General features: G+C 35.1%; 2 protein-coding genes and 2 pseudogenes across 2 annotated transcripts; 2 read left to right on the forward strand and 2 right to left on the reverse strand.

The window, feature by feature from the left end:
- Positions 1 to 9: 9 nt before the first annotated feature.
- On the reverse strand, positions 10 to 2841 carry LOC149884149 (uncharacterized). The gene has a single exon (XM_090098702.1). The coding sequence runs from the start codon at positions 2839 to 2841 to the stop codon at positions 10 to 12; it is 2832 nt and encodes a 943-aa protein (XP_089954828.1).
- An 11529-nt stretch (positions 2842 to 14370) lies between these two features.
- On the forward strand, positions 14371 to 15616 carry LOC149884150 (uncharacterized). Its single transcript, XM_090098703.1, has 3 exons — positions 14371 to 14428; positions 14624 to 15017; positions 15087 to 15616. Exons 2-3 carry the CDS (start codon positions 14846 to 14848, stop codon positions 15614 to 15616), a joined length of 702 nt encoding a protein of 233 aa, XP_089954829.1. The 5' UTR covers positions 14371 to 14428; positions 14624 to 14845.
- A 4660-nt stretch (positions 15617 to 20276) lies between these two features.
- Positions 20277 to 23002, reverse strand: LOC145182130 (uncharacterized; annotated as a pseudogene).
- Positions 23003 to 23213: 211 nt separating this feature from the next.
- Positions 23214 to 24029, forward strand: LOC149884151 (THAP domain-containing protein 3-like; annotated as a pseudogene).
- The last annotated feature ends 2513 nt before the right edge of the window (positions 24030 to 26542 follow it).

Consider the following 26542-nt stretch of genomic DNA (forward strand, 5'->3'; position numbering starts at 1 on the left):
CACTTCACCTCACGGACTATATCGCTCAGGTGCCATCCTTTTTCGGGTGCTTCTTCGCAACATTGGCGTCTGGTTTGTCTCGTCTTCAGGTAACACAACGCACAGTTCTTCATCATCTTCTAGATCCTCATTCGACTTGTTATCAACTCTGACGGGTCTTAGGTCGCGTATGTGCCGGGATACTTTGTCCACTTCTACCGTTTGCTCCGAAATGATTCCTGTAATTCTCCCAATTTTGTATTGAGAGTCACATCGGTTGTCCGGGGGCTTTACCCATACTTCATCGCCGAGTTTAAACTTGTTGGTGATCTTCTCATGAGGTTCATATGCGTTTTTATCGTCGTCAATTCTAACTCTAATTTCGTAATGGTATAATTTATTTGCGGGTGCTGTAGATGACTTACAACAGTCTTTTGGGCTGACGTTATACCAATAAACTGCCTCGGGTATGCTGCACGGAACTCTCTTCGCCGTTCTTTTCACTGTTCGATGGCACCGTTCTGCAATTCCATTCCCTGAAGGAACGTAAGCGCACCTGAAGCGAAGTTTAACGTTCCATTTGTTCATAAATTGCGAAAATAATGTGCTTCGAAATGCTGTATCATTATCCGTCAAAATTTCGTTTGGACCGCCTCGTTCAAGAAAGATTTCGTTTAATTCCTGAATGACACATGCACTAGTTTGGTCTTTAAGATGGCGCCATATTGCATATCGTGAAGGCCCACAGTCAATCAGGGTAAGAAAATGTTGCCCCTCATAATGAGTTATATCCATACCAAGCCGTTGCCACGTCCCTTTTACTTCGATCTTCCCTTTCGGCCACTTTATCGGACTTGGATCAATTGATTGACAGGCTACACATTTTTCAACCACTTGCCTGACTTCTTCCCTGCTTACTGATGGGTCAATTCTACGAACAAAATACAATGTTCTCTTCACACCATAATGTCCCGTGGACTTATGAACATGGTTTATTTCTTTGGGAGATAGAGAAGCACTAATCGTTCCACCTGCAGCAAGTTCAGCGGGCTTATCGATCATTTTCAACCAACTTCCAGGCACTCGAGTAAGTACATCGGCTAAGTTAGACTCCGAGGGCACTAGTTTAATATCCACTCTGAGTTTGTATTCCTCCACAATATTCGTAATGGTCTGAAGCCGTCTTCTAATCAGCATTTCGTTTGAAGCCTTTGTCTTCAATCTAGATTTTCCAGTCAGTGCATCGGTGACCCAATGTAATACTGCTTTCGAATCAGTGCAAATATGCAAGACATTCATCTTCCAATTGAGACCCATGTTTAGTCCTTTGATTACTGCATCGAGTTCAGACATGTTTATATGTGTTGTATCATCTTTTCTTAACCAACAAGCGTCTTCGATTATATTGCCATCAACTTCGATACTCACACCTAGCGCTAGTGAACTAGCATCCACCCACACTGTTGCCTCGTTGCCATAAACATTCCAAACTCCTTTGGCAGGATCGTCGTTACGTGTTCTTTTTACCATATCGTTCACCATTTTTTCAACAAAATTGCATTGTATCTTCTCATCCCATGTTTTCGTTAGGGCGTTTGCCGTCCTTTTAACAAATGACGAAGCTACACGCAACCAACCACAAACTGGAAGATTCCCAGTCATTTTTCCACATAAAGAGAAGATTTTTCGCCTCGTTAGAGAACTTGGAATTTCACCAAAATCGTTGTCTCTCTTCCAAAATAACTTCTTATTTTCAATTCCAACTTGTAATCCTAGAACTCTCGCCCCTTCGGACACACGAACCGCCGGCTTACAATGTAATCCATACATATCCAAATGATCAAGTACACTGCGAACTGATACGATGTCTTCATTTACAAGAATATCATCAATGTATGATGATGTTCCCTTCCAGATCTTTTCGTCTTGCGATAGAACTTTGTCCAAAACTGCTTTCATTATGACGGGCGCAACGTTCAGGCCAAATCCCAAACGTGTTAAACAAAACCTCTGTCCACGGAACACAACAGTTTGGTAAGCCCAGAGTTCCTCGCTGATTTTGAGTTGCATGTAGGCCGATGATAAATCAATAATTGAAATATTTTCTCCAAGCCGTCTCCAGTCTCGAAGTTTGTCAGCACATGCATCCGTGTTCGCCGTAAATGGTTCAATAAACGTGTTCAGCTCCCTGAAGTCTAACACTGGTCGCACTTTCCCTTTGTTTTGCTGCACCACTGCCATAAGTGGAACCAAACCTTTTACTGGACCGTGTTTTTTCGCTTCGTACTTTTGCAGCCATTTTTTCTCTATCCACCCTTCAATTTCTTTTTCGTAATCGTGTTTTATGCCGATGGGGATGGTATATTCAGCAATTCTATTCACCAGATTTTCAGGTTTGGTATTCCATTTCCACGCAATTATCCATTCTCTATTTTTCTTTTCAAATGAAGCTGTGAAATCCTGAGCCGTTATATTCATATCATGAACATCTATTGACAAATCGCTTTTTAAACCAAGTAAACATGCTTCTTTTTTCATAAAACAAACATCCCGCGTTGCAGAAATCGATACTCCACCAAGTGCCACTATTCCATTCATACCCATTATGAAACAAAAACCCAGCGGTTTGAAATTGACCACAAGTGCTTCCACACACACTGTATTTCCATTTGGCGCGGTGATTTGAGTTTGGCTAACACCTTCGCACTGCTGTTGTTGTCCATTTACAGTTACCACGCTCACTTCTTTCTTCGTTATTTTTGTCGCACATTTTTTATAGATGATGCAGCAGGTACACCCTGAGTCAATTAGCACATCCTGAAATACACCGTTAATATCCAAGAGCATGGTAGGTAACGCCATTATTGATTGTTTAGGGAGAGAACTGGCGCAGACGTCTTCTCCCTCACTCCGTTTTTTGGACACATTCTTGATATGTGTCCATACTCTTGACACGAGTAACACAGCACATCGCTTGACTCCCGTCTTCTACTTGACTTGTTTCGATAATTATGTCTTCTTAAATGACAATCTCTCGCAAAGTGATTGGGAAGTTTGCATTCATAGCACACTGATTGTGTTTTATCTTCTAGCAACCTCGGATCACTACTTTTCATTGCAGCTACAGCAAATTTTTCCACCATCCCGTTGTTCCGTTCCTCGATCATCAGAGTCCTTGCTCGCGCAAGTATTTGAACAGTTGTAAGATCGTCCATACGAGAACTCGATCTCAGCATTCGTCGAACTTCCTCGGGGAGCCCAGCAACAAAGGCACACGCGATCGCTTTGTCTGGTAGCCCACCAATTAGGGTAGACAATCTTCGTAGTTCTGCCAAATAAACATCAACTGCTTCTCCATGTTTCAGCTTTCTCGTGACAAACTGCTCGTAGGCTGTGAATGCATCAACGGCAAAAGCTTCAAGCAAAGCCTCCTTTATTCTCTTAAAATTTTCTTTATCAGCCTCTGTTAACTGTTGATACACTACGAATGCACCATCAGTGAGACGGAGAGGAACCACACGTGCCAGATCGGTTACACCAATTACTTTACATACCAATTCAACCTTTTCCAGCCACTCCGCAACTGACTGTTGATCGTTTCCACTAAACTCTGGAATTAACTTTAAATCAAGTTTAGTCGCCATTTTGCCGAAATAGCTTGTAGTTTCGCATAAAAAAGATCGTTTTTTAGTTGTGCGTAAACGCCGATGTATCTTTGTAAAATTCAACACAATTTATATACAAGTTAATTCCCTAGGTATTCACACATATCTTTTCACACATACAATTATTTACAAGTAGGCATTCCCTAGGCATTCACACATATCTTTTCACAAATACAATTATTTACAAGTAACGCTTTAATGACATATTTTACGCACACAATTATTCACAAGTAACGCTATAATTACAGACAGGATTGATGAGAGTTGGTTGCAGTGAAAACCATCGGTTGAACTTTTTTATCTCTCATTTATAACTAAAAATCTGTTATTCTTCAGTTTCTTTAATCATCTCCAATAAAAAACAAACTTGAAAAAACAAAATGGGTGTATCTTGCTTATCAAGTTAACAAGTCAAAATGATATTTGGTTTATAATAAGCTTGCAAGAAAATGGTACTTTTAACGAAAACATTTTATAAACCAATTTTCTTTTTAATTGAGTTATAAGCGATTTTTTTTTTTTTCTCAAACACTTGATATTTTCAGGAGGATGTGCACTGCTGATACAATAATGAAAACAACTATATCAACTATAAACAAACAAACTATAAACAATGAATAACTATATTATTGAAACTATAATAATGAAAACAACTTATTTCAAAATAATCAAATCAAAACTATTTTAAATTGTTAAATTATGAATTAACATAAAAACTTTTATGTACAACTAAAATTTTAGTTATCTAATCCACAACTTGTCCTCAGTTTGATTTGATAACTGATCGGTTAATATTATTCAAAAATAAGTAAGATGACGTAATTAAGATTTTTAAAGGTTGTTGGTTTTAGTTTTTTCTTATAAAAGATTACTTAAAGTTTTGGTGAAAAGTTGAAATGAAAAGTTTGTGTTTATACTCTTTGTAACGTAAAACAAAATTAAAGGTTGAGTTCCATTTTTCGTCAACAACAAAAAAAAATATATTTTATACATTTATTGCGTTTATTCTGTTTTTTTTATAGATATTTTTAAAAATATACTTTTTCAATCTTCTATACAATTATAACATTTTTGACTAAAAGTTCAAAATATTTAAAATCACACCAACTTTGAGTAAATATTTGCATTTAAAAGCATCAACTAATAACTTATACCTAAAATTTTAACAAAATTTAACTCAAAATATAAAAGATTTCAAAAATCAAATCAACTTCTCATTTTACAGAAAAATGCGAAGTAACAAATGTTCTAACACATTTTGTTAAAGAACCATTAATAAAAATGGAAGCTGACTTGACAACCTAGCAAGCACAACCATACGGGACTCAAACAGAAATGATTCCCGTTTGACATGCCAGATTGGGTCCAAAATAGGACTCAATCTAACTTGTCAAACGGGATTTGGCCATTTCGTTTTTTCGTTTTTTTTTTTTTTTTGTGCCGTTTGGGCACAATAAAAAAAAACGAAAAATCTTTCGGCTGCTTTTTTCTTTTCCTCGTATTGATCTTAGATTTCTCCCGGATGTGTTTTAAATAGATCTAATTTATAGATTTTTTTTTTAAATTTTGTTATTTATAATTTACATTTTTTTGATTTTCTTAACAAACATTTTTTTGATTTTCTTAACAAAAAAAATGTAAATTATCATTAATTACTACATACAAGCATTAGAATTTTAGTGTTTATTTGTTTCATTTTAAATAAATTAAATGACCATTTAAATTGTGGTATGTGATTATTTAAATAAGTTGTAATTTCTATAACAATAATAATAATAATAATAATAATAATAATAATAATAATAATAATAATAATAATAATAATAATAATAATAATAATAATAATAATAATAATAATAATAATAATAATAATAATAATAATAATAATAATAATAATAATAATAATAATAATAATAATAATAATAATAATAATAATAATAATAATAATAATAATAATAATAACAATAATAATAATAATAGTAATAATAATAATAATAGTAATAATAATAATAACAATAATAATAATAATAGTAATAATAATAATAATAGTAATAATAATAATAAAAATAAAAATAATAATAATAATAATAATAATAAAAATAATAGTAATAATAATAATAAAAAATAAGAAATGTAAATTATAAATAACAAATTTTTTAAAAAAATCTGTAAATTAAATCTATTTAAAACACACCGGGAGAAATCTGGGATCAATACGGGGAATAGAAAAAAGCAGCCGAAAAATTGATAAATAAAATTATTCGAAATTACGATAAAATCATTTGAAAACTTTTAAACAAATAAAAAAAGGTTATTTTAACAAATTGCAAGATCTTTTATAATTACCTAAGGCGACATTATTTATAGAACTGCTATACGATGGTTTAACCTGCATATTGACTAAATGCACTTTTGACCAAAAATCATGTTTTAATGTCGTGGAATAGATGGGGTTGTCAGCTACAGTGTGCTGATTAAATAACTGCTCGTTTTCAAAATTACCAAGAAAGCCTTGTGCAAGTAAATTGGGCAACTCATACTTTTTATATCTTTTAACTTTTAAATGGACCTACTCCAAAAAAATATTACGTATATAAAAGTACATATATATATATATATATATATATATATATATATATATATATATATATATATATATATATATATATATATATATATATATATATATATATATATATGAAAAAGTAGGTATATGATCAAGATTTTTTATTAACTCCGTATGCAAATAAAAAGCATATCATCAATGCAGTAGCGCAATTCCATGGAGAAAAATTTTTTGAAAATTGGTATGGTTGTCAGTTTTTTGCTGTTTTAAGCTTTTTTTAATTAATTTTTTTGATACTGTTATTTGATTTGTACATAAAATTTTCCACAACCATACCAATTTTCAAAAAAGTTTTCTCCATGGAATTACGCTAATGCATACTTTAGCCAATCTCCATTATTAATTCTCAATTAACATCAACTTAGACATAAAATATATATAAGACATATATCTTAATGTATGTTAATTAATGGTAACATAAAATGTGAATGATAAATAAAAAAGTTAAGAACTATTGTATAAAAAATGAAGATTTACTATGTAAGTTAAGAATTATTGTGCACATATCAAAACTTTAGTTAAATGCAGCTTGTTTCAAAAACTGGCTCATAATGTAATAAATAGGATTTATGATGTTCTTCGCTATCACCCTTAAAACGATAGGGTTGGGGCGCTGAACACGCCCTCTCTCAGATCAACATCTGATTAGAATGTATAAAGTATCAATATTAAGGGACATAAGACATTTAGGGACATAAGACATTAAAGGACATAAGACATTGATCTTATAAAATCAAGACGTTAGTTTAATAATGTTGATAACACAGGCCTGCAATGGTTTTCCTCTTTAAAATCTGAGTAACGTTTTTTATAGTTTCTGATGTGCTGATTACGAGAAAAATAATTAAAAAAATCCATCACGTCAGGATTTTTTGATATGGAATATTTAAGATTTTGCTTTAAAATGTTTGAGCGCCTACCTTTTGAAATGTCTAAAACGTTATTAATTTACTTCAGCTCAATTTTTATTTCATATAATTAGTGTAAGGGAACATAGAAATTAACGCCAATTAGTAATTTGTTAATGACTACATAATAAGTATTAGTAATTCGCATTAAACATGTCAAAAACGGGTCATTTTGGCTTAATTTAGTAATGAGCTCATTATTACATAATGATTTGGTAATATTAACTAATTGTTGTGAATATTATTATAAAAGGGTGTAATTAAGATAAACCAAAGGATTTTTGTATAAGTACCCGCACTGATTTAGAAATTTAACAGTTGAAGTGCGCATCTTGCAACATAAACTTTAAAATGGCATCGCGAAGTTGTTTAAACACTCCTAATTGTTTCTGTTATATTTGCGGGAAATTTATGGTGATAAAACAACGAAACAGTATTACAGACTTTGTAAAAAATATTTATAAAAGTTATTTTGGACTCGTTTTAAGTAACCAAGACAAAACTTGGGCACCTCATAAAATTTGTACGACTTGTTTATTAGAACTTCGCAAGTGGTCATAAGGACAGAAAAATAGCTTCAAAATCGTTTCGCCTGTGCTATGGAGAGAGCCTAACAACCATGTTAAAGATTGCTACTTTTGTTGTTGTGACATAACTGGATACAATTCAAAAAATAAAAGGGACATAAACTATCCAAACGTGTCATCAGTTACGCCTGCAATATTTGGCGATTCAAAAATGATGCAGCCCCCGGTTCCAGCTCTACAAATTGAAAATTCTGACTGTGATATAGAGGAAGAGGATGTACACCAATCTGATCCTGAATTTCATGGAGATTCTGACGCTTGTCAGCTCTTTTCACAGTCACATTTAAACGACTTGACAAGAGATTTGAATCTTCCCAAAGATGCAGCGGAACTCCTCGGATCACGATTAAAAGAAAGAAATATGCTGGCACCTTGAAGTCCGGTATCAAGGAAGATGGAATACCAACATGATGGCGGACTATTGTTGGTTATTGAAGCGCGACGATCCAAACCGGAAATTTAAGCGAAAATCGCACAACCGAAGCTTCCAGGAGAAAAGGACCAGGTTCCACAAATGAAATTTAAATGTTATTTAGACTAGTGTTAAGTTGTTATTATATTTTAGTAGTTTTTTAAGTTAAATATAATGTTCTGTTTTAAATATATATATTTTTATGTGAAATTTTCTGTTTTTTTGCTATTTTCTATCTGTGCCTTTTTTGAAAAATCTGGAGGTGATAGAGAAAAACTAAGTATATATTCGTAATCAGCGCACCAAAATACCCTAGAATCAGCTACCAAATTCCAGAGAGGAAGTTATGACTCTCATTTTGCAGGCCTGTGTAATCATCAATATACAAAGTAATTGTTTTATTTAGAGGTTTTTGTTAGAGGGTTGGGCCGCGTTAAGATTCACGGGACCATTCTCAAATGTTAATTAAAGTGCCCCAAACAAAAGACATATGGCGCTCTAAGAACTTTCACTTTTTTTAATTTTCTTTAGAAAAAATAAGAAATGATAACTTCTCCCTAAGAAATCAACACTTTAACAAATCAGCCCCTTCAATATCTTTTCGGCAAAGATCCCGGCAAACTAAAAACAATATAGCATTTTAGTTAAATTAGTATAATTACTAGTGCAGCCATACTTATTATTTTTTTGGAATAAAATGATTGGTTTTGTTAACATTTCTGTGATTTTCTTTTCTACTCTAATCTTTAATGAGAAAAAAGTTGATCCTTTTTTGAGAACTGTAATTTCTCGCAGACAGAACAATGTCGCAATTTTAAAATTTTTCTTTTTACTCATTTAAAAAAAACTCTACAAAAATTTCCCACTCAATTTATACTTTAAAAATCACCTCAAATACGCTCATAAAAAAACCGCTTAAACTATATTTACAAGTTTTTAAGGAAACTACGTTCAACTATATCCGCCCCTAAGTAGTTTCTCCCTCGTAATTTAATTACAAGACCATAAACTAGTTTTGATGCTTTGGTGACAGACTTTACAGTATCTCCGAATGGTTGAGAGTCGTTAGAAAAATGCGTGAGCAACAAAATTTCTCCAATTTCGTTTCCCATCAACAGCTCAACAGATAAAAAATAAATTGTTTTAGGAGGTTCCACTTCAATCAGAGATACTTGTACTAGATCAACCCAACTTTTACAAACAAATCAATTTTCATTATTGTTTTGGGTTTAATCTTAGGATCAAACTTTCTACTTTCCTCATTTAGCTTCCTTATTTTGAGTATTTGAACTATGACCATGTGCCTTGATTTCCTTTTTCATCATCCATAATCATGCAATAGAGAAAGTTTTACTGTTGACAGAAAAATAAATTACCAGCTTAGTTTCTAAACACAACTTCTTGTACCTTATTATTTTTTAATTTAGTTAGCTCGATCATTTTGAAAAGAATCTTTACTGAATCTTTATAATTATCTGATCTTTATAAAGACCATGACCTGAAGCAAACCACTTTAGAGAATATACTTGAACTGTATACTTAGTTATCATAATCAACTCTGAAGATGGATTTTCCTTTCTAGTCTATTTATACATAATACACAAAGCAAGTGTCAACTATCTTGCATGGATCACAGGTCGAGGTTTTGTCATTACATATTTCTAGAGATTTGGCCTGTACTTATACCAATAGTATATTCATGTAGATGTCTTTGATCCTTACTTAAATGATAATTACTATTATCAATAAACATGGCAATAATTACCAAAATAAATGAGTTATTCGATATCAAAACACTTACTAGATATAAAAGCTATAAAAGTTACTGATACTGAATTATTTTTTATCTGCTGAGTCTTTTAAAAATAGTTTACTACAACAATTTTGTGTTTCTTTTGAACGTTTTATATACACAAGAAAAGTTATTACGATTATATTAGTTTCTTTATTTATTTGAAAGTTTGTTGCTTTACAGCTCCGTACAGCGCGCTATAAACGCAATTAGTTAATATGTAACAACTTTCTTTTTTAATAGAAAATAACAGTAAAATAGACTTCCCAAATCAATTTTTACTTTAAAATCAAAAATTGATTGTACAATTGTTCTTAGTTTTGTTCACAGAAATTTCCTCATTACCAATTTTAAATGATAAAAATGGAATTGTCACAGGATGCAGTAGCGTACCTAGGGGGCGATGGAAGCAGTCCGCCCCGGGTGACATGCATATTAGGGTGACACCTGGTGCCTCAACTTCTTTAACAACCAAAAATACAAAAGTATTTTTAAGCTAGAAAAAACATATTTTTACTCTTAAATAAACACATAGTGTAAAGATATGTTTTTGTGTCTTCGTAGTCTTTGTGCTTTGGTATTTATTCAATATTAGAAATATAAATTTTAAATGTTCCATGAAGTATATATTAAATTTATTGCTTTTAACTTTTGATGGGGTGACACCACCAACTTCCGCTCCGGGTGCCACCCGAGCTAGCTACGCCACTGAAAGTATGAGATAGCGATATTCATTTACAAAACGTTGAAAACCTTTGGAAGCGTGCCAAGCGTAAACTTTAATAGCAGTTTTATATATATGAAAACTTGTTTACGTCGCATTTTTACGAATTTATCTGATCACATGGTTTAAAGAGTTTCCAATATTTTTATATTTTTGGCGCTTCTCTCTTGATTTTCACATCAGTATCCTCTGTGGTTAACAAATGAAACAGCTATTTTCAAAGTCAGATATCTTTTAAAGACATATTAGCAAGAACAATAGTATCCTATACTCTATGATTTTAATCAATTTAGAACAATCAAAAACTTAAACTACCTTAAAATGTAGACATAAAATATTTTTATTTAAAAAAAGATAAAGTAAATATTAGCTATTAGGAAATTAAGTGACTCTGTAAAAGTTGCCATTACTCAATGTTTCAACCAGCAGAAGCTCAGTGACCTCATAAGGTATCTAAGCCACTAACAATTAAAAAACAATGTAATCAAAAACATTTAAACAACAGTTTAAAGAAAAAGTCTAAAAAGAAAAAGTAGAAGGGAAAGTAGGGGAATGAGCTAGGTTTAGAAACGGCGTGCGATTAGAGTTTTTAATGACCGACTGAGCTATTGTAGCGGTGGTTCCTACTAGACTGAGATAGGGCCTGTATTTAGAGGTCTTGAGACCGACAGAAATAGAACTAGCAGTTAGGATTAGAGCTAATGGTTTGACTTTTTAGGCCAGCTGAGGAAGGCTCAGCGGTTATGAGCTATGACCGGTGCTTGCGAACCTTCAAATTTATCTACAGGTCAACGACCAGGGTCCTACAGCGTCTAGCGTGGTTATCGACAGGATAGACAGTGGGTTAACGCCTAAGTCTATCGAGGGTGGTGAGAGTACAGTAGCCTCTTAGAAGATATTTCTTCACTGTAGCATCAAGCGTGATAAACTCGTTCACATCGGCAGAAGCAACTCCAGACGACGTACGAGTTACATTTACAGTTTTACAATTACCCGTGTTTTCCAGTTTTAAGTCTGAACCATGAAGATGTTGATCTCTAGTGCTGCGGAAGTTGATAGCTAGGAACTGTCGGTTACCAGCATACCAATCATTAAAGGTATGAATTTGGAAAAATAACATTAGAGACCATATTTGTCTCAGTAGAAGTGAGGCAAATATGGTCTCTTCATCAGTACCATCGAGGCTGCGACACGTTTCTTCAAACATTCTGTGAGTTAATAAGCTATTCGAGTATAACAAGTTGTTATTACCCTCTATTGAGAAATCTACCCTCATTGTGTTGAGACTTAGTAGAATATTTTCTGGCTGGCGCACGAAATTTACAGAGTTGGAACAGGCGATTACAACGTATTTCAGACTGTCACATGAGATATTGACATCAAACAACCAGCTTGTTATTTTTAGATCAAGGAACTAACTTGCTGGATCCTCCTATGGCAGAAGAGACAGTCTCTTTCTGAGACTATAGTTTACTGCAGTGTTTAAGCTCGAGGAGTGGAAAGGATCTCTACCTCTAACCATCTCAAAGTCGAGAGGGGTTCAGTACTTTGAGGGGTTCCAACCAAAAGCCATAACACCACTCGAATCAGTGACAATAACCGAAGAAGACCCAGACCTAATCAGGGTCGAACTGCTAGGATTTGCTTGGTCATTACATCCTTGCATCAAGCGATTCGGAGAGGTTCGTTGAGAGGGGAACATAAAAAGGTCTCGCATTGTCCAGTAGTCTCCATAGTACTGGATGCAACTAATTTCTTTACGCTGCATTCTGATAGTCAGCTTATCCACCATGGCACGATCGAGATTGTTTACAAAACGAGCGTTAAGGTCTGCCCCCTCACAACAGTCACATCATGAACCAAACGTACGGTGCTAGGCACTACAACCTTTTCTCTACTTAGGCTTCAGAACCAAATCTGCAATGTTTAACTAGAAGGACTTGCTATAGAGCTAGTCGGTAGATTTATTGAAGTTAGAAGCCTTTCACCGCGAATTGCGTGTCGTGTCAGTACATCCCTAGTGTGGCCGAGCTGTGAACCATACATGCTAGATAAAGAAGCAACTCGAGGCAAATGTGAGATATTTGAATAATAATCGTCTCTCTAAATGAGTAACTACATAATAAATATGACTGATGAACTGGTTCCTTTATCAGAAGGAATGGAGAGGTTAGGAGGAATGGAGAGACTAGGAGATGATCGTACTAGTTTTATCGATGTAAATCCAGGTTTAGGAGATGCAATAGTTAAAATCCTCCATAAATGACCATCCATAAAAGTTTCAGAGCTTAAAAAGATTTATAAGCCCCATCTTCGAGCACATCGATATCTAAAGTTAAACTTAAAAAATTTTAATAATGGTTTAGTGTCTACTAGGTAGGTTATAGATAATAGGGGTATGATGTTAAGTGCGTACGATATTCCGGGAGCAAGGGGTCACAATAGCCGCAGTGTTGACATCTATCTCCGCAGTGATAGCCTACATAATCGAGAGTCTTGGTAGCATGCCAGCAGCCGCCGCAACTATGACACCCCCAGAGCCAGGCCTAAAACCTCCAGAACAACAACCGAAAGAAAAAGGGGGTTGTAGACAGGCTTAAAGACACGCTGCGCTAGCGTGCCGAGAAGACTGCTGACGCATTGCCTAGTATACTCGGTTCTATTATCGTATGGATCTCGATGCAGGTTTCCTTGCTGAGAATCTCTGGCTTGCTCTTGTTCCTGCGCAGAAATCACGTTTGCGGCAGTAAAAAAGTAAAACAAGAACCGTAAAAAAGGGGTTAAAGGGAAGAAAAATTGATGAATATCAAGAAATGGTCGTCATTGGGGAACGATCTAAATTAGACTGACTGCAAAACTTCAAAGACTATATAAAACCTGGTACTGAGAGTATAGATGTCACACTCCCAGGATTGATAAACACACCGCCTAACTGTAGCGACGGTAGTTTGTCAATCCTGGAAAACACCATCAGTCTGCATTAACGCTGTGTAGAGACATCATCAGTTTACATTAACGCTGGTTTCTCCTTTTAGCCGGTATATTGGAATGAATACTGACCAATTACTTCAATAACTTATTTCCGCCATGGAGGTGGAAAGACCCCCTCTGAATCTGTTATTTTTATAATCGTGAAAAATCAACAGCTACAGAGCTTTCTCAGAAAGTATAAGAGGTTATACAATATGAAGGTATAAGAGGTTATACAAGGCCAGCGCACAGTGGGCCAGGTGGTAGACAAAACCTCAAAAAAAAATATTCGAAATACTTCCAACTACTTAGTATATTATGTATATAAGAGCATAATGTATGGTTTAAAACATTATTTGTAGTTTGATAGTACATCATAAATGTACAAATATCATTTACAATTGAATATATTTAGAAATTCATTTATTAATTTTTATAATAGATATATCACCTACAACTATGACAATGAATAACCTTTAAACTATTTAACATATGCGAAATTAATTGACACATTATTAAAATTTAATTTTATAGCTTTACGAAAAATACCACCACAAATTCCAAGGTCTTGTATTAAACTCACAGTTTCTTTTTGAAATATAAAGGCAAGATTCTTATTTATATTATCAAAATATTATATTAAAAGTGGCGCATATAGTTTAGAACCTGCTGGAACAGCTTAATAATGTTAAAATAAGTTAATACAATATATGTACAGCCTGTTGGTGGTGTTTAATTCTGCTCTTAGCTGCCCCTTTAAGTTTGGTAAACATTTAAAAAAAGATATTTTCGTAAAATGCTATTCGCGACAAACCTATTTTTTTGGTTTTAGGTAATAATAGGTGCTGTGCTTATTATACTGGCCTAATTAAATGTAGCTGAAATGAAAATAATGGCCATATTCATGTTATATTAGTTTATAGTGGTTGCACTAATTATGTTAAAATCATTTTTTTGTAGTTGATATGAAGATAAGTGATGTCCATAAACGTATACGGCATGACCAACTAAAACCTAGTGATAAATCATTTTCTTTGTCTGTAGAAGCTATTCTAGTCTCTATGAATTTGGGTTCTACTGGATGTGCTGCGTTTTTAAAAGTATATCAAAAGAAATGGAAGGATGCAAACCGGGGAAATATAAAGTTGGAAATATAAGGAAATATAAAGCCTTCATTCCTGGATGAGGTTTTTTGAAATGGTATTACATATTGGATACAAGCTGGAAACTCAAAAGTGGCAGTCTAGAGCTATTGAAGATAAGGAAAATGTTAAGCAGATGAAGAAACGTATCCAGACAGAATTTATGAACCAAATAGGACTGGTTGTGGATTTCCCAAAAAGTGGAGGATCTGGTAAGTGAAATTACATAAATACTTGTATATGAATCATCAGGTTAACTATCACATATATGCAATTAGTAGGTACCAGTAATGATGGAAACACCGCCCGACGAGCCTTTGCAGACTATCAACCAACTGCCAAAATTTTGAAAGTAGATGAAACTCTTTTATTTTATTTTTACATCATTCTAGTCACTTTATCATCTGGATTTGAAATTGGTACTGTCAAGTTTAAAGAGTTTTGTATTACTGCTCTTAAACTTTACATATCTAAGTATTCCTGGTATTACATGTCACAATCAGTACACAAAATTTTAGTTCATGGCCATGCCATTATTGCTAGACAGTACTTGCCAATCGGACTGATGTCAGAGGAGGCACAAGAGGCCCGCAACAAGGATTTTAAAAAGTTTAGGGAAGATTTCAGTAGAAAGACTTCTAGAATAGAGACAAATCGCGACCTGGTTAACAGACTACTTGTATCTAGTGATCCTGTCATAACATCATTAAGAAAAGGTCATAACAAAAATAGTAAGAGTTTTAAAAAAATCCCCAGTGAAGTTCTGGCTTTGCTGAGGGAATCAGCTCCACCTTCTTCTTATTCTTTGTAGCTAAACACAATTTGTTGTTTGATTTTTGAAAAGAAGTTTGATTTTAAAAAATTTTTTTTACTAAGCCTATTAATTGTAATTTTGTCATTAAAAATTAAAATATTCTTGATAAAAATAAATATTATTTCATTTATAATGATTATTTACATATCTAAATGGATTTGGGGAGCAATTGGGTAATAATTAGGTTTTGTCCACCATATCCTACATATCTGGCCCACTGTGCAGCGCCTTGGATGCTCAGTCGGAGTTCTTAAACGTACTTGAAGTCTATATAGAACACTTTGGTGCTAACATCACACGCTACCAGACCATATTATCGAACACCAGCAGTACTCTCGATTTCGCCCTTGCCTCAGAATTATATTTGATTCCGAGCTTCATCGGATTAAAGAGCACCCGATGTGAGAGCACAACAATGAGCTTCTCCAAGCGTCACTGTCTGCTTTTAGTCTGATGTCAGGCATCATCGGGGTGAAGAAAAGGTCTATATATCTGGTAACACCTGACACAGGCGATAAAAATACGACTAAGCCAGACACGAGCGATAAAAAGACCGACACTATTGATAAAAAGCAAGACATTGAGCTATCCACAGATAAGTCACCAGACGAACGTCGAGAAGAATTCAACGTCTTAATTTCGGTGATTCGGTGGTTGCCTTGTTGGGTCTCGCTATTTGGTACTTGATGCATCAGCAAAAATTTTTTGGTCTGTCCTCGAACGCTGCCCATAAGTTCGCATTTCTCGAACATGAGTATAGTTTTTGTGAGGACAACCGGATTATTATCAGCCTCATGGAATTTAAAGTTTATTTGGTCTATTCAATTTTCAGGCCGCATTTTCCACCTCGGCTTATCGTTTGAATCCCGGAACTCAAACGGGGTTGAGTTATTGTTGACGACAGCATCGATAACTGTGCCACACTTATCGCAGTACCCGACCAATAAATAGTGTGGATCTGATGGTTTCTCATGGCTTGGATGATAAAATGTTGGATACCACCAATCTAATTGGAGAAGAATCTCATCCATCACGTAAGTCTCAAAAACAGACACATGTCCGATTTCAGGCTCTACCCAGCGTTGACCACTACGGGCGTGCCTTCCATAGCACCATTGGCACTATCTATGATCACAGAATTGTCACTGTTGACAGTATTGGTTACGGATTGTTCAGCTCTGAGATTTCATTTGGTCCTTCAATTGATAAATAAAGTAGAGAAGCTCTCCGAAGATTAGCAATTATAATTGAAAATGAGAAAAATCACCGTCAAAAACGGCTTATGGTCTGAGTCACTATCTCTGATAAGATGCAAGTCTCGCAGCATCTGGAATCGGCTCCATTGCGGGGATTGTGCTTACGGGTATCGGCATTATATGCGGCATCCCATCAAGCCTACTAAGCGTCATCAAAAGCTGTCCAAACCCTCTTCGTAGATGTATCATTCCCTATATACTCAATCTTGTACGGCAGCGGACTTACTCAAAAAAGAGATATGCACCGCCATCAATGATGGAGAATTTACTGCCGAGGAGTTTAAGGCCGTTGATTTAAAACATCGACAATGCTGCTGCGAGTTCTGGAGTCGGAATGGCACTGGTGCTGGAAAATGGACTTCGATCCCTGTACAGTCCTTTTTCTGACAAATTTGTGATTGCATAATGAAGAAGATAAGAGCTGCAGCTCATATGGTAATCGTTATATAGCTCGGATCTGCAATAAACCCGCTCGAGAAGCGCTGCTTCTTCACCCCTCCTTCCTCATCCCCGTCATCGCCGGCGTCCTGTTTCTTTTCCAGTTCTGGTCGCTATTGTCTCTGAGTTTCCAGCATCCTCTTCATTCACCTTTTTGCAGCCAACGCGGCGATCTCCAACTTCTGTATATCAATCAACTCGAAAATCTGGCGCTGTCTTTTTTTCGAACGGCCGCTGAAGCTTTTCCAGCATTGACTGTCTTTTCACATTTCTGTTTTACAACGGTAGTGGGTTCTTCGATCACATATAGGATTCAGGGCTTCAGTGTGCAAATCATGATGATCTGAGTTCGTTTTATCAGCAAGATGTTGATTGTGTTGAGATTTTTCCAACCGTAAGTAATGGAAGAGCCACATTAGCATACTGAACGGTGCTCAACATCAAAGTCAACGGAGCAATTCCTAAATAAAAACAATGTTATAATTCTCGTGAAAACGAACAAAGCGTGCTGTAATACTAGTTATTATCGAGATCTTTTTTGAGAGCTACATAACCACCCACGGAGAACAGTCTCTTGACTACCGCTGCGTATGCTGGCGTTGCCAACTGACTGAGCCCGACGCCCAAGCTCCTAATCATCCTCGACGTGTATTCCGTGTACATAGCAGTCACCTGCTCCGGATCTCCATCCTGTTAACACCATCAGGCGTTAGAGCCTTTCTGAGCAAGTTCTTATTATCTCTACTGCACACAACAGCGGCGCGCCGGCCCCAGTATAGCTCGATAGAGCTATGCTTGCGTGGCTAAGGGATATCTTCGACAGTCTTATCCGCCTCTGCCCCGGCTAACTCTTCAAGAAGCTCTGTGATAATCTCCTTTACAATATGCCTATATAATCATTTTCCCCAAAATATAACACAAACTACGGAAGACATACTGATCGATAACATACGAGATCATAGTAGGTCTACACCTCTATCACCATAGGTGAATATTAGTGTAGCGGCGTACTGTCTCAGATTTAGGTGCGCTAGGATTTCATCAGCTTTAAACGAGTCTATACCGCCCCAATTCTCATTAATTTTTTTTATGAAAGAGCTCCTATATTTCAAGGCAAGGATCGCCATGGCACTCACCTGGTCTCTTACTAGCTGTGCATCTCTGCGCGATGATCATGCTGTGACACCCGTTGATGAGGTTTGCGCCCAAAAATGCTTTGATTGGTGATCATTAGACCCCAATTGAAGTCATGCTATTCCAACGATAGTTATTGCTGGTCATCAAAAATGTCAAACCCCGCACCTGGCTATAAGAAAGCAGTCGCTGATGTTGTGTATCATAGCGCAGTGGTCGGCGTTAGAGTCTTGTCCATTACTTACGGGTTGGAAAAAAACCAAGGTTGTTTTGAGAACTGAGCTAAGATATGATATGAGAGACGCTGGGAGGTTGATTGCCTGTCTTATGTTTGGCAAATGGGCTTGACAGATGAGGGTGGATAAAATGTATCCCTGCCAGCCTTGCCCCGATTAGCGATGATGAGAAAAAGCGAGACTGCGGATACGTTGCCGCACTGTCGCCGGGGATCTTATTGCATGGTACTACTTGTTTAACGCAAAACATAAAATTTAGAAAAAATACAAAATAAAAAAAAAATGGGCCAACACAGCTAAGCCACAGACTCCTGTGATTGGTCCAATGAAACCCAATTTTTCAAGTTTATTTTTTTAACCTCTTTGGGCCATTGGATCATGGAAGCTGCTAGTCCATTAATCCCTAGTGATGATTAGACCAGCGCATAGTCACAGATCAAGATGATATGTGAACACAGGTTCGGGGAGTGGTGATACTAGGCTTGTATTGATATTTGGCGTCTAAAGCACTTCGATAGGCTTGGATTGCAGTAGTGAGGTCTGCCTAATTGCCGGGCTGTTCTACTGATACGAAGACTGCATAATTCAGTCTAAGGCGTGTGTTTACCGCTGACTGCCAAAGCGCATCGGATTGATCATATGTTGCCTTGAGGTTGTCATGGCGCTGCATATCAACCTCTATAATTTTCAAGAAGCAGTTCTGAAGATTTATCACAGTTGTTGCCATTATTTTTGCTTGCTACACGATAAGAGACCCCACGGTCGTCTAATACAATAACCATCCCCTACGGGAGCCTTGAGGAAGCTGGGTTCGGATCTTCGTCACACGCTCAAGTGTTAATCGAGCTGACTTAGTCTGACCGGGTGCTCACGCAAGGATTATCATTAGATGCCAGAGAGTCAGGGGGTCGCTATCGCAATTGCTAGATATCGGAGAGTTAGGGTAACTCAATTTTATCTTCAGTCGATGTTTCCGCTGGTTATGTCACAGCATGAGATCACACCTCTTGTTAGAGTCTATTATTTCCTGGCTTACACCAAGCTCTACCTATTGTCTATGAAACATATTCAACGAATTGCTAAAGGGCTAAACGTTATTATAGTATCCAACTATAGCGTCGCTCACAGCTTCCACACTATCAATGTCTTATTCTATGTCGTGATGAAGGTCTATGCTTGCAGTGTCCTTTATAAAGGGCATCGTTTTAAAAGGGATCAAGGAAAAACGATGATTTACAAACTTAGTGAATTTCCATCTTGGGAGTGCAGGCACATACTTACATATTTTTTCGGGTTCTAGGACTTTATCTCAGCTGGCTTCGCTTAGAATGACGCAATTCGGCAACATAAGAGTCAAATTCCTCTCTCCTCTCATCAATCAGACCCATCAGGCACCATACTTTTGTATTTTTTAGCTCTTCTCTGAAAGACATTGTGTAACACAGTTGGCTATGTACAATTTATACTATGAAAATACCAAATTTTTTTTTTAACTTTATCAATGAAAGAAACAACCATAAATTTCAAGATTGTTTTTTCCGTTTAAAACTGATGGAAAATACAGTTTTGAATCTGAATCGCCACGTTGTCAATATCGTCTTTTGAGAGTGAATAATCTCCTCTTTGATTAGTTGGTGTTGGTGCATCAATCTTACAAACAACGTCAAGAGACAAACATTGGAGAATATTTTCTTTGGTTGGCCACTTGAAGCAGTTCTTTCCAGGTGTAACAGAATATTCCATACAAGAAACATATATACCATCATCATTGACCTAATGGTAGAGGAAAAATAACGTCTAATCATTGCTGCTTCCTAAATATTCCTTGAATTTAGTTAATATGGTTAATAAACCAATAATTTTGTAATAGATCTCAATACACAAAAATAAATTATAGTGTTAAAACTTCTTACATTTTAAATTATTGCAGGATACCATTGCATAAAATATGGAACAACGATCCATTCACCAATTTGAAAATCAACTGCTAAATTCTTTGCAATCAACTGAATATCGTTGTTTAAATCATCTTCTTCGTTTTCAGGTGCATCTTTCATATCAACAGTTTCATCAATCACATCATCAGTTAAGTTAACCTCTTCACAAAAAGTGGTTGCCAACCTTCCTGTTCTTTTTTGCTTACTCCATCTAAAAAATTACACTTAAAGGATAAAGGAAATTGCAAAATATTAATCTCAAGTCCCAAGAAAAAAACAAGTCACATTTTTTAGCATACATACTTAGGGTATTTGTAAATATACATGTTAATTTACTTGCTTACAGAATAATGATCGAATTTGTTGAGTTGTCACATATTCACTTGGCTTTAAAATTGCCCTCAGCTGCTGGTGAACTTGCTCTGGATTCATTTTCTTTCCACATTCTTCTCCAGCCATAAACATCTGCATCAGCAATGTTTTTTGCTTTGAAGAATATCTTAATACTTTTCTTTTTGGTAATGCCCATCCAGTGATGTTTGTGAAGTTTTTCAATCCCTTGTTTAATGATAGAATGGGATAATAGCAGGTGGTCAGAAGAAATAAGGTTCGAATTTAGATTCATTTTGTTGACATAGGAAAGTCTTTCTCTGTCTACCATAGATTTTGCCACAGATTGAGAAGTGTGGTTTTCTAAAAGCATATGCTCTGCTAATAATTCAGTATCATAAAATGATTCAACAAAACCAATTTGTGTACAAAACTTAAGAGTGTTAACACTTCTATCAACACGTTTTTTTTTGGAAACTGATGGCGCAGTATAACTTTTGCAAGTTGAACTATGGGGCTTATCTCCACATTATCATGTGATCAGAGAAAAACTGAAAAGAATGATAACTGTTAATGTTGGGAATCAAATTTGTTCCTGATAAAGTAGAAGCTTTGGAGTCTATTGTAATTACAGCGACATCAGCATTTTGAATTCCATTGCCATAATGAAGAGCCTCATAAATATCTTCTGCAGTCAACAAATTGTTTCCAGCATCAATAAAACTCCTTATGACAAATTTCGCTCCTGCTGACTCTCTGTCACATTGATCTTTTCCACGTGACGGCTCATTGTAATCATACCTTTTAAGAAAGAATTGTTTTGCTTTGCAAACTTTGTAAAGAGCTAAGTAGAAGTTGCCATGATAAGATGATGCATTATATGACAAGGAAAATCATTTCTAACTTTGTTTTTTGATAATTATTTATTGACCAATATTGAAAAAATGCATTTTTTACTAAAAAAATTTAATTCTTCTACTGAAAACTGCTGAAAAAAATTTGTTATGTAACTCAAGCAAACAATGGTATGTTCCAAGGAGTCATTAACAAAAATATCACAATAAGTTGGCTGTCTTTTCGTCCCCGCAGTGTTATCTCGTTCTATCTACAAATGAGATAAATAAAATGTTCTGTTTAATATATAAAATAAATACAAATATATATATATATATATATATATATATATATATATATATATATATATATATACAATGTTCTACCTGATATAATATATTATATTAGATAGAACGTTGTATTTATTTATATATAATTTTCATTTGTTTTTATTTTAAGAGCTAAATGTATCTTTTTTAAGTTCTCTTGTACAGTTCTTTTATAAAAAGTATTATATTAAAATTTTTAATAGCAGTACTAATTAATAAGGCTGTAAAATAGCCGTTGCTAAGTATATCTATACCGTTGCTAGGGTATTTATTTAGTTAAAAAATTGGCAAAATAAGGCTACTTCTGGGACTTCTGTAGGCTTTTTATCACCCAAGCACATGGATTTTTTCTCATTGGAAGATGCATATTTAAGGAAAATAAATAACTTATACTGTTCATGGTGGACCTAAGGCCATGGTTATTATGGGTAATCTATCAGAGCGCGTTGAACGCAAAAAGCGATTTATGGCGGGTTTCTCCTTCCCAGGTCCTTGCATGCACATGGTTTTTGTTCCAAAAAATCAATGTATGTCTTAGTGCCTTTCAAAAACACCTAAAAAAACTACGTGCAAGAATTGGCCTTAAGAGATATTAGAGCTCAAAGTTAGGGTAAAATTTCAAATGTTGTGGTTTCAGACCACGATTTCTAGACAACTGAAAATGTAATCATGTTGAATTTTTACTTTTACATTAGAAATCTACCCAGATTAGTAAAAAAATTAAAAAGAAATGTTTTAGCAACATATTCATGTCGCTAAAACTACTCTTCAAAGTAGCAATTGCAATCCATGCGCAAAATTTTCTCAAAGCAGGCCAAATTTTGGGACCCAATATCTCCGAAATTAACAAAAATTTTAGAAAAAAAAATTACCAGTGGCCTACTTTCATTGTCTTTTACAAAATATCTAAAAATGAATAAAATTTGAAGTCATCACTTTCAAAATTTGCTTATTTTGCCTACATTTCTCAAACAATGGTTCAAAGCATTATGGGATGTCCTGGTGGTATAGAAGTTAAACAACAACAAACTTAGTTGAAACTGTTTTCTGTATTATCTTGCGTTTTTCTTCAATAGATAATAATTCTTCATTATTCAGAAATGCCTTAATATTGCGCAGCGATATACTGCACAAATACTTGTGGAATAGCTGACAAGAATTTTTCATTTTTTCGTTTTCCATAAGACAAAGCTACGTACTAAGCTTGTCAATTGGAGATTTCTAATAGAATATTTTATTCCTTAACAAATAATTCTCTGTATTTTATTTTTTGTAATCTTTTCATTTTTGTTTTGAACGTTGCACAATTTTACATTGAACATTGTACAACGAAATTTTTAAAGGGAATAATACAATAAAAGTTTAAAGATAGACGTTAAAATGATTAACTCATTACACAAATATATTAGGCAACAAAAGTTCCATATTATTGATATTATTTCTATTCTACAGGTGGAAGAAATGGGTTATAAATTGTAGAAGAGCAGACTTAGGTGGAAAACCTGTCAAAACTTTGAACAAAGGTTGTCGTTTGTGTAGTAATCATTTTGAAAGTTCGATGTACTATTTAACAAACAACGAGGGAAAACGTCTGCTCTATAATGCCATTCCTACTATATTTAATGTTTCAAATCCACCACTATCTATAGGGGAAAAAGAAAACCACCTGCTAAAAGAAGTCCTTTGCCTTCTAAAACTAAGAAAATGCTAGTTGAAAAAAGTATTAATATATTTGAAAATCCCATTCAAAACAATCAAGACAATTCAAAACAATCAAGAAAGTGTTGACAAAGTATAAAAAAGTGCAAAGTTCATTGCCTACATGCCATGTTACAATAAACAGGCTTACAAAAAAAATAAAACTATTGGAAAGAAAAAAGCAAAAAAAAAGTAATGTTTTTAAATACATATTTTGATTTAAATTTACGGAATGATAAAATATATGTTGTCAAAAAAGTTTATTCAGACCGATTATTCAATAGTAAGCCAATTTGATGATCCTCAAATTAAGTTTCAAGAAATATTTAATACTACTGTTATTATTATAAACAATGGTACTTATAGTTATAATAGGGAATTTCTTAATAAGTGTCGAGCCGAAAATCTATTTCATAAATTTTACGTACAAAAATTTGAAAGTATTCAGTTCAGTCACATAGAACATTCAAAACAAAAAGCATCTTTAATCAAAAAGTTATATTTGTTATGTTTTTATGAATTGGTATTCTACCCGGGCATCCCACAATCCTCGACAAAAAAAACTACATGATTTTACGCGAGTCGACAGACCTTGATTAATACATATACCCTTCCGTAGATTTTCCCTGGTCTTGTCGAAGACGCTGTTATTAATGATCTTGAAGAAGTCCTTTTCAAACTCCCAGCTGGCTATTTTCCTCAGGTCTGTGTTCATCTGGATCTATGGTGCAATCCAAGACTTTTGCCTGAACTATATAGCCCTGTAGATTTTTGTTGTGACCATACCAAGCAATTGGTAGAGCTTAAGTTTGCGGGAATGGATACCATACCGCTCCTTGTGACGAAGGTTGGGAATAAATTTCAAACACCCCTTATAAACACAATGTCTACCTCGAGGAAATAGCCTTCTGGCGCATTGTCAGTGTCCCTAGGACATCGACCAGCTCTGGCTGGACCAAATTGAACCCACCAACGGGTAACCCAAATTATTTGCCTTTGCAAACCTTTTCGGAACCATTGAGAACCTCCAAAAAGACCCTTCTCGAAAAAGAGGTGTATATCGATTTCCGTGAGAAGTTCGAGTTCGGCCTTAGTCTTTTTCAGCAAAGCGTCCCAGGACATTCTTAGAGACCTAAAGTAGTGGGCTAAGTTGAGGTCGTAGTGATTCATTGACGTCTTCCTGAATTTTTTGAAGACGTCCGTCAACAGCGCTCCGTCGGTTTATGGTGGACATTGTGATAGTCTTACATCTGAAGGTGCTCCAGACATAATGCGCGTGGGTGTAGTTTTCATCCTTTATCCCACTCCCGGACAGCTTGGAGTAGAATACCTCCTTGGATGCTGACAAGTTTCAGCAAACCGGACAAGACTGTCGACGCACTCATAAACAAAGACTCCTTTTTGCCTCAGAAGACTTATCTCTGCTTCTGTCAGTCATTCACTCGTGTTCCTCAGATCCTCTAGCTCCAGACTATTCGATAGAGAATCTAGTGAGGAATTCAGGAACTAAAGTGAGTCGATGAAGGTCAACTGGCCGACAGAGAAGGTTATATACTTCTCCATGGTGTTAGATGTGCAGGTAATTTTCTCGTTTTCCATATCTTCACCGAAAGTCTGCATGATGACAATCGGAAGCTTTGTGTTCGCTCGCTAGCGTACTTTTTGGTGCTACAGCTATAAAAGACAACTCCTCTGTACCTTCCACTTGTGTAGCTGTAGTAGGGTCTTTTATTTTCTCTCTACCTTTGAGGAGGTTTGTTATCTCGGTCAGTTCTTCTCGTAGGCTATACAGAAAGTACTCCAACACACCTTCACCACGATAAAAGAAGGAGCCCTTGGTTAGGGTGTATCAAGAAAAAAAATTTGGATATCATACCCTCTACAATTGATCCCACATATGAAGATGTTCTGTATGCGAAATATTATCAATAATAATTAAAATTAACCCATCCCTCAAAGACATTCAATTTTTAATGAAAGGAAATATTTGCAATATACCTCGCTAATACAAAGAATACTGCAAAAAGACTAATGCAAAAGAAATATATATATTTTTATAGCAGTAAATTATTTTCATACATTTTAGTATTTATGAGTCCATCCTATCAACCAAAAAATCCTATCTATGAGTCCACCCTATCAACAAAAAAAATGATGTTGGCAATCTAAAAATAATGCAGGGTCTTGGTCAATTATAAAAGTCATCTGCTCAGATAAATTATCTAATGACAAAAGCCTCATAATATGGAATTAGACATTAAGGATTACTTTATACAACTTTGGACATCTTGTTGAAAATATTACTGGGGCAGTTACCAGGAGCCCATATTTTAGGAGTAAGCATGATTAAATAGATTGTCTGTATTTTGACAATAATGGTAAAAGCTCTTCAATATGGCACTAGACATAAGGACTTTATACCTCTAAAAGGGCATCCAGTTGAAGATATTACTGGAGCAAGACTACCAATTGTGAGAGATTTATCGAGGAATTAATTTTTCAATACCAAAAAGAAAAAAATGACTGTTTCTTAAAGTGTTCTATCACATATTATAATGTGGAACAGTTTCGGCAAAAATGCAGACTGCCGACACAGCAGAAGCCTGATATTGTTAAAAAGATTAAAAAAATGTATGAAGAACATCTAAAGTTTATGAGAAGCATGAAAAAAGCAGCAGTAAAGATAAGATCATACAGAAAAGCTTTGCTACAAAACTAGATGATTTAATTG

The sequence above is a fragment of the Hydra viridissima genome, unplaced genomic scaffold (assembly GCF_058129835.1).
Source record: "Hydra viridissima isolate aposymbiotic clone 2 unplaced genomic scaffold, HvirCarnegie_v1 scaffold_9, whole genome shotgun sequence".
Lineage (NCBI taxonomy): Eukaryota > Metazoa > Cnidaria > Hydrozoa > Anthoathecata > Hydridae > Hydra > Hydra viridissima.